At 53.5% G+C, this 15668-nt stretch overlaps 1 protein-coding gene across 3 annotated transcripts in view; it reads left to right on the top strand.

Annotated features, from left to right (window-relative positions):
- Positions 1-719: 719 nt before the first annotated feature.
- Positions 720-15668, top strand: part of TSPOAP1 (TSPO associated protein 1) — a 66111-nt gene continuing 51162 nt past the window's right edge. For 2 of the 3 annotated variants that reach the window (XM_071765267.1, XM_071765268.1), the window contains exons 1-3: positions 720-1176; positions 13173-13280; positions 14972-15100. In XM_071765267.1, coding sequence (XP_071621368.1) covers positions 844-1176; positions 13173-13280; positions 14972-15100 — 570 coding nt within the window. In that variant the 5' untranslated portion in view covers positions 720-843. The remainder of the gene's footprint in view (positions 1177-13172; positions 13281-14971; positions 15101-15668) is intronic. The other variant, XR_011730119.1, reaches the window with a different exon arrangement.

The following is a 15668-nucleotide window of genomic DNA, read 5'->3' as shown; positions in this document are numbered from 1 at the left end:
TCTCCATCGAAGCTGCAGCAAGGCCGGGAGCAGGCAGAGCCGGAGATCACGGCTGGGTGTGCTCAGGGCTGTCAGAGCCCCTCTTCTGCTCCGGCGTCGTGCTGTGAACTCCTGTCTCCCTGGATCATGTCACCTTCCTCCCGTGTGGGTGGGGGGTGAGGAAGGTGGGACAGCACCCCCGGGCCCTGCCAGCAGGAGGGAGGGGGCAGCCCCGCTGCGGTTCCCGGGAGATGGCCCTGAGCGGGGGTCCCGGGCCGCGGCTGCCCCCAGGTCCCCTGTGCCGGGGGGAGCCGGGGGGAGCCGGGGGGTCCTGACAGGCGGGGGTTGGGGGACCCAGCCCGGCAACCCCACCCCCACGCCCCGCTGCCTCATCAATAACCAACAACCCCCATTCCCGCACCGTTGCCATAGAAACCGGCGGAGCCGCCGCTATTGGCGGCCCGGGGCGCGGCTCGGCCCCCCCGGGGTGCCCGGCCCGGCCTCATATTGATGAGTCGGCGGCGGCTGCGGCGGGGGCTGCCCGGAGCCACGGTGAGGGGCTGGCAGCTCCCCGGGCCGGGCGGGCATGGTGCCGGGGGCGGCGGGGGGCTGAGAGCAGAGGGCAGCAGCCTTTCTACGGTGTGTGCGGGGGCAGCCCCCACCGAGGCGGAGGATCCAGGCGGGGATGGAGCCTCCCCCGTCGCAAAGATGCTGCTGCCGCCGCCTCCGTCCCCGCCGGGAGCCAGCGCGGCCCGGGCTGCTCCCGCCGCCGCCGCTCTGATGCCTGCGGGCTTTCCGTGCCGGCTCCCGCAGCCCCGGGAAGTCCTCGCCGGCAGCGGGTGAGCCCAGCGCCCTGCCCCAGGCATGCAGGAGCCGGAGCTGGAGCCGGAGCCGGAGCGGGGGATGCCCGGCTCCGGGAAGAGAAGTGCCCCGGCCCCGGGCCCTGCTCCCCCCGCAGCCTTCGCCTGCCCAGACCTGGGCGAGCCTCCAGGCGGGGGGGGTGAGGGTGACAGGGCGAGCTGCCAGCCGTCCCCGGGGCCGGAGAGGACCGGGGCTCCCCAGCCCCAGGAACAGCCCCCGGGGACCTTCTGCGGGCCCCCTCCGGACCCCCAGCGCGTTCGCTCCGCACCGGAGCTCGTTAGGCCGCTGCGAGTGATGGACGGGCTGGGATGCAGCCGGACAGACAGAGCCCCCCAGGTAAGCGGGGCCTTGGCTGGCAGGCGGGGGGCAGCGGGACGCGTTCTGGGGGAAGAAGCGTCTGGGGGATGTCACCTTGGTACGAGACCGGCATGGGAAATAGCTGCGCTCGGCTGTGGCTCAGCCACCCACATCCCTCCCCGTGGGGCTGGGAGCTGCTGAGCTGCTGCCTCCGCTGCCCTCCCACAGGGATTCCCAGCTGCCTCTCCTCTACCTGGGGCTGGAGCCGGTGCGGGGTGTCTGGGGCTAGAGCCCACCTGGAGCAGAAACAGCCCCTGCACCAGCAAAGGCTGAGGCGTCCCTGAGAAGTCTCCTGGCTCCGGCAGCATCAATGACTCTGCAGGTAGTGGCAGGGACGTGATTCACTGCCACCCCCTTCCAGAGCATCCCCTCCCTCTTTGCTCAAAGCAGTGCAGGAGGTCCTGGGGACTTGCACTGCAGGGGGAACCTGTCCCTGCTTCCAGCACCGGCTGTCCTCGAGGCAGTGCAATTGCCTAGTCCCCTGCAGTATTTCTCTAACAGACTGAAAGGTTCTCTCAGAGTCTTACCTCCTCGATCCAGGCCACAGAAGTTCCTCAGCTCATCTTCCTTAGGACAGCATGCCCTCCTTCCCCATGGGTAAAATCAGCCACATTCCTGCCTCCCCCCACCCCCCCAGGCCTGGGGTAGTTCAGTGCTGCTTCTAAAATAGGGGAGGAATCAGCTCTCGGGCTGTTCTTGAGCACGGGGGAGAAGACCTGAGCAGAGCTTGTCAGGGTTCATCAGGAGGCTTTTGATCCAAACCCGGCTGGACCGGCCTGCAGGGGAAACCCACCAAGAGAGAAGATGGTTTCACTCAAGCACAGCTTCTTGTGAGTCTTTTTTTGAAGGGCTTTCTATCGTGATGCTTAGGGAAAGGCCACACTGAACTCTGTAGCCCTTGGCCCGCCTCTCACCACAGCCCCCAGCCACTCCACCAGCACCCCAGCCAAAAAGTGGGGCAAGAGAATGAGAAGGATTTTTGCTCTGACCCCTCCTTTCTGCCCATCCCCAGAGTCAAATCAGTTGTGTCAGACTTGGTGTCTCCCTTCTTGGCTGGCAAGGGAGGGCACGGGCACTGGGGCTGGGTAGGGGAGCCTGGGTGGGAAGGCTGGGAGGGGCAGGTGGCTGATTCCTATGGGATGTTCCAGCAGTGCAACAGCATCCTATGGGGTCATGCACCCAGCTCTAGCTGATCCCTGATGTGGTCCCTCATGCACCAGCTGTGCACATGGGTGGTGGAGGGGTCTAGAACTCTCTTGGTTTCTATGGTGGTGACTACTAAGCACCTGCCACCCAGGTAACCCTTGGGTGACTTTGAATGTTTCCCTGTGATCTGGAAGGCTCCTGGCTTGGCGAGGGACTGATGTTTCCTTTCCCACTCTCCCACGGTTGTGTCAGCACCATGGTACCATCACTGTGGTACTGGTGTACTGGGGCAGTACTGCAGTGGTACTTGATGGTGCAGTGGTACCTGGTGGTGTGCTGTACTGTGGCAGTGCCATAGTTGTACCATGATGTTACTGTGGTGGTGCTGTGGTGGTACTGTCCTTAACATTGATGGCGAGCTCCTGAAAGGTTAACTTGTCTTTTCCTGGAAAAAAAACCCAACCAAACCTGCCAGCATTTCCTCCTGAAGACACGTGGCCTCAGTATGTCAGAGGTTTACCAGTTCTGACCCAGGAGGGATCTCAGGGCTGCTGTCCCCAGCACAGCAGGCAGTGGTGCTGCTGGACTGTGGAAGCCACATCCTCAGGTGGGATGAAGGGATGAAGGGATGCTGACCCAGATCCCTTCCAAAAGGGGCTCATCCTGGCCAGGCTGGGACAAGCTCCATGCACCTCGTGTCCTGCTGCCAGATCTGGGCTTCCTTTAGGACATTGTCCTTGGGATGTCAGACCTGCATTGTGCAAACAGGACAGCTGCCTCCAGGGACCAATCTAATACAGGGAAGAGCATCCTGAGGGATCATCACTGACAGCCAGATGTTGATTTTATGATGAAGATCTTGCTGTGTGCCCCAGCATCCACCACCATTGCTGTGCCATTCCCTCAGACACAGTCTATGGCAGATGCTGAAATTATCCGTAGGTCAGATAAACCTCTTCTTTCTTGCTCAAGTCCCTCCTGGGTGCCCAGGCTGGAGTGCTGCTGTTTTTCTCCCATTTGAGAGGTTTCTCTGGCAAGGTTTCTCTGGAGTTAGGGAGGTGGGATGGGGGACACACCTTGTGCCTCCTGAGCAGGGCTGGCTCCAGAGCTCAGCACCTCTCCAGGCTGGTGTTGAATATCTCCATCATACAACCTCTCTAACCCTGTCCCAAAGCTGCAGCACTCTTGTGGAGAAGAAAGTTCTCCATAAGTCTGGTGGGAATTTCCCTTGCTGTGACTCCTGCCCCTGTTTTCCCATCCATTCCCTGTGTGTCTTTTAATCCTGCAATGCACTGCAGGGCATCCCAGCTCCTCCCAGGGCAATGCCACAGCCCTGTGTCCCACCTCCTCACTGCTGCTGCCTGGGGACCAAGTCTTGGTCCTGGGCCTTTGAAATCACTCTGGTTTTACTTTCCCAAATTTTTTGTGTGGATGCAGGAGGTAGGAAATAACTTTCCTGCTGGGAATTTCTAGGCACTACAGGTGCAGGATCTGAATCAGGATAATGAATACCAGAGGAGCAGAAACACAGGGTCTGTGGAGGAAGAATGGGGTTAAGGTGGCACAGATACAGCCTGGCTGGAAACTGGAAAGTTCCTGTAATGCTGTCAGATGGATTTTAGAGCACTTCCCACAAGAGCACAGTTGTCTGCATCTCTTCTGGAATGCTGCTCCAGTGGGATCTGCATTAGCCCTGGGAACTCAGGATGATTTGGGAGGGGGTTGCTGATGTGAAGGCTCTTTTCTGGTGCCCTAAATTGGCTGAGGGGAGAGGAACAAGGTCATTCACTGTCTGCATATTCCCTGCATCCTTCCCTTACAGGGTTACTTGTCCCCTCTGGCCTCCCCAGCAGCACTTAGAGAAGGGATGAGCTGGCTGACCACATCCCTGTTCTGGCATCCCATGAATCCTGCAAACAAGAAGCTAGGGTGCTCAGAGCTGGCTGCCCTTCCTACTTCTCCATCTCAAGAGGTTGCTTAGAATCTGAATTTCCTGAAAGCCAAGCCTCAGCTTCCCTTGAGGTCATATTGAGCTGAGAGTATTCAATAAATATATGAAACCCAACTGAAGAAGCTTAAACCAAGGAGCCCTTTAGTTAGTAGGAATTTAGATATCCACAAGAGAACCTGTTGCTCCCACTGGGGATTAACAATGCAGTGCACAGCTACAGTAGGAATTATAAAATGCCAGTAAAGCTCCTCCATGTCAAGTGCATTTAACAGTAAGCTCAGTGCCTTTTGCAGGAATTTCAACAAGAGCTTAAAATTTTCCACTGGAAAAAATGGAAACCCATTGAATGTCTGTGGCAGCACAGAGCTGTACCCTTGACAGGGAAGGGTAGGGCAGCAGAATAAAAGATGGCAGATGGGTGACATGATCTTCCTTGGCAATGAAGCCAGTTCTTGATGTTACAGACACTGCTTATTGCAATCCCAATTAGAGAAAGATCCTACTTGATCTTGCTCAATTGCATTATTAAATTAATTTTTCTTGTCTTGGCAAGGCTCAGCCTCATGGAAATGACTTAGTGCTGTTTTCTGGAAGCACTATGGAAGTAGGGCCAGGCTCAGGGAGGTGCCTGCCATGCAGAGCCAGGGTGATGGTGTCTGTGGGAATGGATGGAGGGAGAGGCAGAGCCAGGCTCTGGGAAGGTCAGTTTTAGTTTGATTATCTTTCTAAATAAGTTTGTACTTTCTGTACACGTCCAGATGAGTTGGCCAGGTCACTGTGTGGGTTGTGCAGGATGAGGGACACCATCCTTTGCCTCAGCAACCTGGTTTTGGGACAGGGCTGTCACACCATGTGGGTGTTGGCCATTACTGCACCATGACCTCTGCCTCATCATTCTCATTTCCCCCTCTGTAATTTTGGGGGGAGAGGACTCAGCAGTGTCTTTGTTTCCCTGTGTTGGGTGCCCTATGGCTGCCATCTTCCTTCCTTCTGGAATAGCAGGAAAAGAACATGGGATGTGCAGCTCTGCCAGCTGGGTTGTACTCCTCCTGCTGAGAGTGCAGGTGCTCTGCATCCCAACCATCTGCTTGTATTTCTGGGAAGTTCCCTCTTGGCCATTGGTCTGGCAGCCTGCTGCTTGCCATTCCCACTTCCCTATCGACCACTGAACAGCACCTCTGGCTCTTGGGATTGGCACAAGAAGGTTTTTTCCCTCCATCTTCTAGCTACTGAAGTTATTGTTAACTTAAAGTTACTGTTAAGTTAAAGTCATTGGAGATATGGGACTTCTCAGTCTGGGACAAAACCCTGTAATTGCCACAGATGACTTTGTTTTATATAAAAAGGGGCAAGGAATGCCATTTCCAACATGCCAGAACCTGGGCAACCAGAACAGGTTTTAAGCCCAAATGACCCAAGCAGAGAAGATGCTCTTGCAACTAATTTGGAAAACAGGAACAAGTTGGGGAGACCTGTGGAGCTGATGTCTGAGCAAAATCCAAGCTGTGAAGACAAAATGTGACATAATAGCTCCCTGCTGTATCTCCAAAGGTGGAAGAGCACATTTTGCCTCTTCAGAGTTGAACTTGGTAGGTAATCTACTCTCTCCACTCATTAAAAGCAAAAGTGTGGAGCTGGGAATGCTGCTGCAGAGGCTCTGAGGTGGGAAGGAGACCTGGGATTAACTTTTCAAGCTATGCTCATGTTAGAGGGCAGGGGCACTTCTGTAGGGGATTTTCTAAAGTGCAACTCTGGCTTTCCTGGGTGAACCCTGACACAGCCCAGGACCACGTGCTGAGGATGGGCACCTTGTCCCCAAGTTCATTCAGCAGTACAAGTGTCTCATCCCTTTCTAAGGAGAGGTTCTTTGCATTAGAGTTTCTGTCACAAGATGAGATATCAGAGAACAATCATCCACACTCAAGCCACCACAACACCAAGCCTGGAAAGAGCTAAATTTTATCCTTCTACCCCAGTGCTTTTTGTTTGTTTGCTTGGGTTTTTTTTAGTTTGGTTGGTTGTTTTTTGGTTGGGTTTTTTTCATGCTTACAGAATAGAATTATCTGACACATGGCATCTGAAAAGAGTCCAGATGCTCCACAAAGACTGCCCCAAAGTCTGGGCCCAAGTCTGCAGTGCTCAGAGCTGCAGGCTGACCTTTGCTCAGACCTAAAAACCAAAAAGCCCCCTACACTGCCATAGCAAGCAAATAACCATATTTTTTCCTCAAGTGATTGGCAAAGCACATCAGTACATGACAAGCAGAGGCTGTGAAGGCTTTCTGTGTTTTGCACTATGTTAATGCAATTACTTTCCACTTCTTCTACGTTTTGCTTTTTTCTGGTGGAAATGCTGTGGCTTGAGCCCACTTCTCTGCAGATTCAATGACTTGCTCAGCAGTACCCAGAAAAATCTGCCATGGGGGGAAAAAAGGTCTTGGCTCCTGCTTAGGCACCTGAATTTTACAACCAGAGCAGGTTTTATGGAGTATATACTGGCTTTCATACCTTGCCAATGAAACAGGGATGCCATGAGGATTCCCTGCCTGTGGTGGGGATGAAGCACAGTCCTCCTTTACCAGAGCAGAGTCAGACCAAAACTTTCTGATAGCTGATAAGAGATAAGGGAGAAGCTTGCACACTGGTGTTTACATGGGGGTTGGTAGAACAGACTTTATATGTGTTTCTCACCCTATGAAATGCAGGCATCTTTCTCACAAGCTTTGTAGGAGGGAAAAGACCCTACAGGGGCCACACTGACCCGAGGGCAGGGAGGTGATGTTGTGGCATTTGAGGAGCTTGCTTTGCACAATCCTGTGCTGCAGGTTATCTGGTAATCCAGCTGGATCATATCCCTGCAACCCCCAGCTGCACTTTCTGGCTACGTCCATCCTACGTTTGCAAAATGATTTGTGTTTAACTTGGAGAGAGGTTGGATCACATCTGGGAAAAGCCTGTTCAGGGCCACACACACCTGGTCGTGCTTCTGTTTTAGGCAGGTGATGGTCAGCTGGAAGGATTTACAGGTTACAGGTCACTGTATCACACTGCAGAGCAGTCTGAGGGGCAAATCCAGGAGTGGTGACAGCAGCAGCTGTTCAGCCAGCTGAGCTTTTGCACCCTGAGCAGGTCCTCTCACCTGGGATGGTCTCACCATCTCACCTCCATCCCCAGGAGGACTTGCTTTCTGGGGCTGCTTTGCTGGGCTCTGTGGTGCAGGGACAGGCTGGCCTTGGGGGAAGGGAAAAGGTCCCTCCCAGTCCTCCTTCCCTCTCAGCTGACTGCCCTGTTTTGTGTCTGATTGTGCAAGATGAAGGAACATGTGCACCAGGAGCAGTTCAGAGCTCTCTTTCCAGCAGCTGTGTGGTGTCTCAGTGTCATTTTCTTTCCTCTGCTTTGCAAAACCTCTTATATTTTGGATTTGCTGTTAAAGGTGAGAACTGGCTGCAGCCTTGGACTTTGCAGCACTGATGATCTGCCTCTGCCCTGAGTTTATTTTCCACTCCCATTCCTCCTTGTCTCAGTTTTGCAGGAACATTCATTTCTTGCTGGTTGGAAAGAGTGGAGAAGCTGAGCTCATCACAGGGCAGCCACGTCAGAGCCATCAGGGCAAATGAGCTGATTTTTCTCCTCCTGAAGGAGCTTGCTGGGTTTGTTATCCTGGGACCAGTGAGGGTGCTTTCATAAGAGGCTTTAAAAATAGAAAGGACCCAAATTTGTGAGACTCCAGTTTTAGCCACATACCTCATTTTAAAGACACTGTGAGCAGCACTTGAAAAGCTGGCAGTGGCCAGAGGGTGTGCAGGAGAGGATGCCTGGGGGTGTGTAAGAAAGAGCAAACCCACAGTGTGTGTTCCCTTCAATGGTCTCTTCATATCTTGCAATTTGTGGCTCCCATGCTGCAGGATGTATCTTTGAAGCTAATAGCCTTGGATGGGTTTTTTCTTCCGTGAATTTGTTGCAGGGGGTGATAACAATCAGAGAGATGAGGAAATCACATAAATGAGGGCGAGTAGAATGTTGGAAGAGGGACAGGCAGCAGGAGAAAATGCTGACTCATGGAAAAGGGAGTTGGTGATGTGCAGGGCAAGGAGCTGGTGGGGAAGTGCTGTGGAGCCACCAGAAGAGCAGAGATGTTTGTGTCTGAAAGCAGGAACCTGGTGCAAAATGAAGGAAGCAGAAGCAGTGATGTGGAACACTGACAGCCTGTCAGAAGGGCTGCAGAGCAACCACAGCTGCATCCCAGACGTGTCCCTTACTCCTGCCATACCTTTAACAGGAATATCTCCTTCGGCTCTGCTGGGATGCTGTGGGCTTCGTGCTCACTCTGCTGGCAGTGCCCACCCCTGGGTTTTGCTCTTGCTCACTGCCCACACGGGAGGTGATGCTATTTTGGTCTTGCTTTTGCCACGCAGCGAGGGCACTGCAGAGGAGCAGCCTGTGGGAAAGAACTTTGTTCTGTGAGGGAGCCAATTCCCTTGGAACTGTCTGGAAGAGGAGAAAACGGATGGGCAGTGACAGGTCTCATTTCCAAGGGGCAGGGACTGGGAAGTTAAAGAAACAAATTACCAAAGTCAGCTGGAATGAACAGCTAAAGGGCTTTGACGTGGTGAGGACTTGGTGACAATGATTTCAAACGAAGGAGAAGTGGGGGGTTTAATATATCCCAAGAAAGCAGGAGAGCTGGTAAAGTTTTTTCTAGGAAATGGTTCTGCAAAAGAGGTGTTGGCTTTCAGAGGTGGCTTTTGAGAAGCAAAACTGGACCCCTATCTGCTGGAGGTGGGGAAGTCACTGCAGGGACATCTTGAAACTGTGTATGTTTTCTATAACTTCAAAACAATCTACGTTCTGAATTCAGTCATGAGACTGCCTGTTTCCCAAAACCACCACTCCTGGGCTACCTGGTCAAGTCTTCTTCCCCAGCAGGGTGTCTGCAGGGGTTGTGCTCAGGCTTTAGCAGGTTCCCTGGGGCTGGGGAAGCCCTCCCAGCAGCTCAGTGCCGGCAGCCCCAGCCGCATTGCAGAGCAGCCACTGCTGGCAGCTTCTGCTCTCCTCACCATGCTTTGATTTACTGGCCCCCCAAATGGCTCCCTCCAAGTTTTCCGTGGGACCTTAAAGACTGCACTGAATGCTGGGTGCTCCAGGGGGATTTGGACTGCCTGACCCATTTAGCAGCCTGGCTGGGCACCTCTCCCTGCAAAAGCTTCCACAGCTTTCTGATGCTTTTTGTAGTTTTCAGGTGAAAAAGCATCAGCTCTACTGCCATGCTGAGGCCTTTGTTTTTTTGCTTCTTCTCTATGTGTCCTGAAGAAACAGTATTTTGGGCTCTACCTGTCAAAACAGGAGACGTTTTCCCTGTAACAAGAGACTTCAAAGCTGTGTGCCTGCTGCACGAGGGAGCTGCCGTCTGCTCTCATCCCTCAGCATCCCTGCTGCTCCTCTCCTGCCTTGTTCTGCTTTTAGAAAATTTCCCCCAGGGCCAAAGAACGTGTCACATCAGTTGATTTTTTAATGGACGAGGATACTCCTGACCCAGGGGATGTGGCTGACCAGAGCCCCTCCCTGCTACCCCCGTGTCAGCTCTGCGGCAGCTCCTGCCCCTGACTGAGGGATGCTGCTGGATTTTGGCTCCTGCCAGGAGTTCTGTGTGTCTTAATCAAGGCAAGTTGCTTTCAGGGCAGCCTTTGTGCCTAACAATTTCCTCCAGCTTCCTTTGCAAAGCATTGTCCATGGGGTCTTGAGCACAGCCAGCACCACGCAGCCCGGGGACCTTGAGGAGCAGCCCAGCGGTTAATAAATTAAAAGCTATTTCATTATAGGCAATGAATGTTTAATGAGCATGAGATGACGTCTAGACAGGACTTCAGTTCCAGGCTCCACGTGCTCTTGGAGGAAAGCTCAGCTGCTGCAGCCAGTTTCTGCTCAGCACCAGGGGGAAGGTTGGGCAAAGCTTTCCTGGGCAAGGGACAGACATCCTGGCATGGCAAGGGTCTCCTGCATCCACACCTTTTTTCCTGCAGATGCCCCTTGTGCTTCTCTGGGCAAAGCCCCAAGGAGCTGTGGCTGCAGTGGGAATGCTCTCACAGCCATGCTCTCCCACTCCATGGCACCTTGCCCTGGGGTTCTGCAGCACCCAGGGAGCAGGAAAGGTCTCTGGAGTCTGGGACATCCCAGTCTGCACCATGTAATAGGCTCTGGAGTCATGGGAAGAAGCCTGGGCTGAACTGGGGACAGCCAGGAGGGTGAGGGTGAGTGGTTGTGAGGCTTTTCATCCTGCACCAATGAAGATGATCATTGTCCAGCCCAGGGAAGGGCTTTCTTGGAGCTGGCAGTAGGAAAATATCCTCAGTAGCACTTTGCTGTCCATGTAAAGCAGCAGGGATGGGACTGATGCCACAGGATCTGGTACTGGGTCTCTGGGACCAAAACACTGCACTGGGCAGGGTGCTTGGCTCCCAGGGGACCTCCTTGGTTCCTGCCCTGACCACCCTTGGGAGCAGCCTGCACCCAAGAGCACCCAAATCTGTACCTGGGGACTGCTGTGGTGCCATGTCTGGGGACTGCAGTGGTAACTGCACCTTTGTGCCTAGGGGAGGAAAAATGAATAGAAGAAAATTAATGTATTTTTGCTTTCCCACAAGTGGGAAAAAGTCCAGTCTCTTCCCATGGGGCATTTCACGTCAGCTTTCTCAAACTCTGGGATTTTTTCAGGGTGGCAACCTGCAAACTGCTCTGCCCAAGGCCTGTCAGCTCATGGTACCTACAATCCCCTGGTGAGCCCTGGGGACATTGCATGAGGCCAGTAGAGAGTGCTGATGGTCTCTTTTGGGAGTCTTTAGTCTCTTTCAGTCATGAAAATTTTCATTTCCTTACAGGTATGAGAGGTTGGGAGAGCTGTGGTAGGGGCATGGCAGCCACACCATGAGATTCAGTGGGGTGGACTTCATGGTACTGATCTCCTGCCCTTTTTCTGCAGTGGGTGGGATTGAGAAGCCAAAATGTAATATTGATCAAAAGTGTGGTGAGTTTCAACCAGTCTCAAACCTCCTGGAGCTCAGTGGCACCTGAGTGCTGTGAGCTGCCTGAGTGCTGCCAAAACCCACGGGCAGGGATGCCCAGGGGTGTTTCACTCATAGGTTTGCAAACTGCAGTGGGGAAGGTTCTGGATGCTCAGCAGCACCAGTAAAGACTGGCTGAGCACTGGGAGTGGGTTCTGCAAGACTTTTCTGTCTGCTGGGAAAATATCAGGCCAGGTTTGAGGTGTGTGGATGGCAGCTGGGAGGCAGGAGCTTGGCCCCGAGCACAGAAAAACACAGAAAAACTAAAAACTTTCTGGGAGCCTTCCTGCAGTGAGCTGCTCAGAGCAGGAAGCAGTAACCACAAAGCTATATATACAGCTCTGGGTAGAGCTGCTGCTGCTGCTCTTGATGTGAGAAAAGTAAGGTGGTGTTTTGAAAAAAAAAAATAAAAAAAAAAAATCCAGCATTTCACCTTCTTCTAGAGCTGAGGCTGACACAGGGAGGGCAGAGCCTGGCTCCTGGGTGGGGTTCTGGGCCAAACCAGGGAGGTGGCACCATGGCACCAGGACCAGGTGAGAAGCTCTTATCACCTCTGGAAGTCAGGGGTGCTGGAGGGGTGTTACTGGGTCCCTGAGCCATGGGGAGCAGTGCCAGTGTCTGGGGTGTCAGGGCTTGTGTTCTGCCCACCTGGCTCTTGAGCTGGCTCAGGTGGTCCCGAGGCAAAATGCAAGTGGCTGGGGGTGAGATGAGGGTCTGTGCAGGTGTGAAGTATCCTTAAAGCTATGGAGGAGGGCCACAAAACTGATCAGAGAGCTGGAACACCTTTCCTATGAGGAAAGGCTGAGAGAGCTCAGGCTTGTCCAGCCTGAAGAAGAGAATTCTCTGGGGAGAACTTATTGTGGCCTCTCAATACTTAAAGCCTGTAAGAGAGATGGGGACAAACTTTTTGAAGGGCCTGTAGTGACAGAAAGAAGGGTGATGGTTTTAAACTGAAAAAGGGGAGATTTAGATTAGATATTAGGAAGAATTATTTTAGAGTGAAAGTGGTGAGACCCTGTCCCAGGTTGCCCAGAAGAGCGGTGGGTGCTCCATCCCTGGAAACATTCCAGGTCAGGAAACATTCCTGGACCAGGCTGTGAGCAACCTGATGTGGCTGAAGATGTCCCTGCTCACTGCAGGGGGTTGGACTAGATGGGCTTTAAAGGTCCTTCCAACCCAAACCATCCTGTGATCCTATGAGATGGTAGCTGTCACCCATGGTGATGTGTCCTGGCCCCAAAGGCTACTTGTCCCCCAGAGGACATGCAGCCCCTTGCCTAAACCTAAAACCATCCTCCTGAAACCACCCACCTAAAACCATCTTCCTGAAACCATCTTCCTGAAACCACCCTCCTGAAACCATCCTCCTGAAACCATCCTCCTGAAACCATCCTCCTGAAACCATCTTCCTGAAACCATCTTCCTGAAACCATCTTCCTGAAACCATCCTCCTGAAACCATCCTCCTGAAACCATCTTCCTGAAACCATCTTCCTGAAACCATCTTCCTGAAACCATCTTCCTGAAACCATCCTCCTGAAACCATCCTCCTGAAACCACCCTCCTGAAACCACCTTCCTGAAACCATCTTCCTGAAACCATCCTCCTGAAACCACCCTCCTGAAACCATCTTCCTGAAACCATCTTCCTGAAACCACCCTCCTGAAACCACCCTCCACAGACCACTCTGCCCCTTTGCTGCCGGAACCCTGACCCAGTGTCCTGCACGGTCCTGCTGGGCTGGGGTGGGTGGGTGGGCAGCTGCAGACCTTGTCCCTGGGCAGGGGAAGCCCTGCCTTGCCTCTCCCATGCTGTTTTGCAGAGCCAGGCTGACTACAGCTTCCTCGTGAGCCAGAACATGAAGCTGCTGAGTGCTCTGGAGGCCCTGCGGCAGCGCTGCTCCAGCCTGGCTGAGGAGAACAGCGTGTTGGTGAGCAGAGGGACTGGGACCATCCTGCCCCGGGGATGGTGCTGAGCCAGCTGGGGATGCTCCGTGGGGAGGGAATCCCAGCCGGGACCAGCTGCCAGCTCCATGAGATCCTGGCACACAGGATTGGATGGGGAGGACTGGGGGGGGTTAATGTGGGTCTGGGTGCTTTGGGTCCCCAGGGTGAGAGCCCTCACACTGCACCCACGGGTGGCTCAAGCAGGACCCTGTCCTCACAGTGCAGAGTGGAGTCAAGGACTCTGCTGCCCTCGCTGCCATCCTCATCTGGTGCTTCTTACCTGCTGGAAACAGCCCCAGCTTGGCCGGAGCTGCCTGCCAGAGCTGAGCAAGGCAGCGAGAGCTGGAGAACAGAGGGGGAAGTTGCTTTTGTTTCCTCTTTAACTGGAAAAGCAGAAAACCTGATTCCCTTGGCTCTGGGGGACAGGGCAGCACTGCCTATGTTCCCACAGGAGACTGGCACCCAGCTCCTCCCCAGCTGCACCCCAGCACCCCCAGCCCGGCCGGGGCTGCCCCTTCTGCCCCGCTCCATGGTATGCAGCCAGGACCCTCAGAAAACACCAAGAGGGGCTGTTCCCCTCCTGTGTTCACCCTCCAGAGCACCAGCACATTGTGCAGCCCCATGGTGTGGGAATGTGGCCACCCCAGGCCCTGAAAATTTGGCTGCTCAGCACTTCAGGTTTGAACTAGATTATCTGTAAGGTCCCATCCAACCTAAGCCATTCTATGACTCTGTGATTCTATGATTTCAGATTTTTATCACTACACTGAAAACGCATATTTTTGATAACTTTCTTACACTAAAAGCAGAAATTCGTTATGATCTGCACACTGGGGGTTACCCCTTATCAGTCATCTAGATTTTAAGAACACAATATTGTGTAAGCTCACATCAAACCTTACTTGCAAAAATCAGCCTCAGTCTTCCAGCTGAAGAAAAGCAGTGATAGCAGCAAGTGTCCATGGTGGGATCTCACAGGGGAAAGGAAGAAAATAATTGGAAGGATCAACTGATCTGACATTTCTGCTGATGTGAAAAGACAGCGGAACACATCTGAGTACGACCTTGGGAGAGCAAGCCATTGGCAAGCAGCAGCTTATCAAAACAGACAGATAACAAATAAAAGGGGATTAAGAGCGAATATAATTGTCAGAAAAAAGAAATCTGCTTTGCAAAAATCATGACGTCCTTTGATGCCTTCTCCCTGTTCCTCCCAACTCATGCTTCAGTGTCATGACAGAAAGGACAATGGTGAAGCTTGCAGTGGCTGTGCAGCACAAAGCCACAGGGATGTCCTGAGTCCTGTAACCCCAGGGAAAGAAACTGGGAAGGCTTTGGGAGAGAAAGCCCAAAGGGTGTGTTGGCCAGTCCAGACCGATGCAAGCAAAGGCAGAGCCTGCAGTGAGTGAGTGGTTGGAGAGGGACCCCTCGGGGTGGCCTGGGGTGGGCAAGGAGCATCTCATGGGGACCAAGAGGTGAAGTGAACAAAAGCACTGGGAAAACCAAGTTTCAGTGACTGGAGAGGCAATGAGAGCAGAGGTTGGGGTTAAATGCTTTGGGACAGTTGTGCTGAGCCCTGTGGCAGGGCTGGGGACCTCAGGTCCCCTGAAGCCCCCAGTGCCCAGCCTCTAGCTGAGCAGAGGCTTCACCTCTTCACTTTCCCTCTCTCATCCAGCGCAGGAGCTGCTTCCCTCAGGCCCAGGAGAAGGTGAAGCACTTGAAGAGGAAGAATGCAGAGCTGGCAGTGATCGCCAAGCGCCTGGAGGAGAGAGCCCGGAAACTGCAGGAGGCAAACCTCAAAGTGGTGAGCGTGGGGCTGCAGCACCCTGACCTCAGCTAGGGGAGCCCCTCATCCCATTTGTTACTTCTGTCGAGCCAGAAAGGCCTTTTCTTTCTCTCTTTCTTAAACCTGCAGCAAATATGCACAGCAGCAGTATAGGGCAAGAATCTCAGAGCCCAGGCAGTGCCTGCTTCTGCTTTGAGCAATTTCCTCCTGGTTGGTTTCCTGCTGTCGATGTGCTGACCTACCTTAAGGTGTTAGTTTAAGGGATCTAGCTCAGCTTTCCCTTGGCAAGTTGTGAAAATAATTCACCTGACTTCACCGAAAAGAAACAGGAAGTATTTAAATAAGAAAAGGAGTGCGGTAAAGCAAAACAGGAAGGGGTGAGAGACTCTGCCCTGCCCCATCCTCACCTCGCTTGCCTTGCTCTGCAAGCCCCGTGGTTTTTGCTTTCTCCAACCCAAGAGCAGCTTCCTGCAAGGCCAGGAGGGTCTGATCTGGTGCAGGAGTGGTGGGACAGGACTGGGGATGATGATGGGGAGCGTGGGTACAAGCTCTTGCGTAAGCTTCCTGAGTGCAGTGGAGTAAGGGA

This window comes from Heliangelus exortis, chromosome 21, assembly GCF_036169615.1.
Source record: "Heliangelus exortis chromosome 21, bHelExo1.hap1, whole genome shotgun sequence".
Lineage (NCBI taxonomy): Eukaryota > Metazoa > Chordata > Aves > Apodiformes > Trochilidae > Heliangelus > Heliangelus exortis.
Note: the sequence above shows the minus strand (reverse complement) of the source record. Positions and strands in the feature narration are given on the sequence as shown.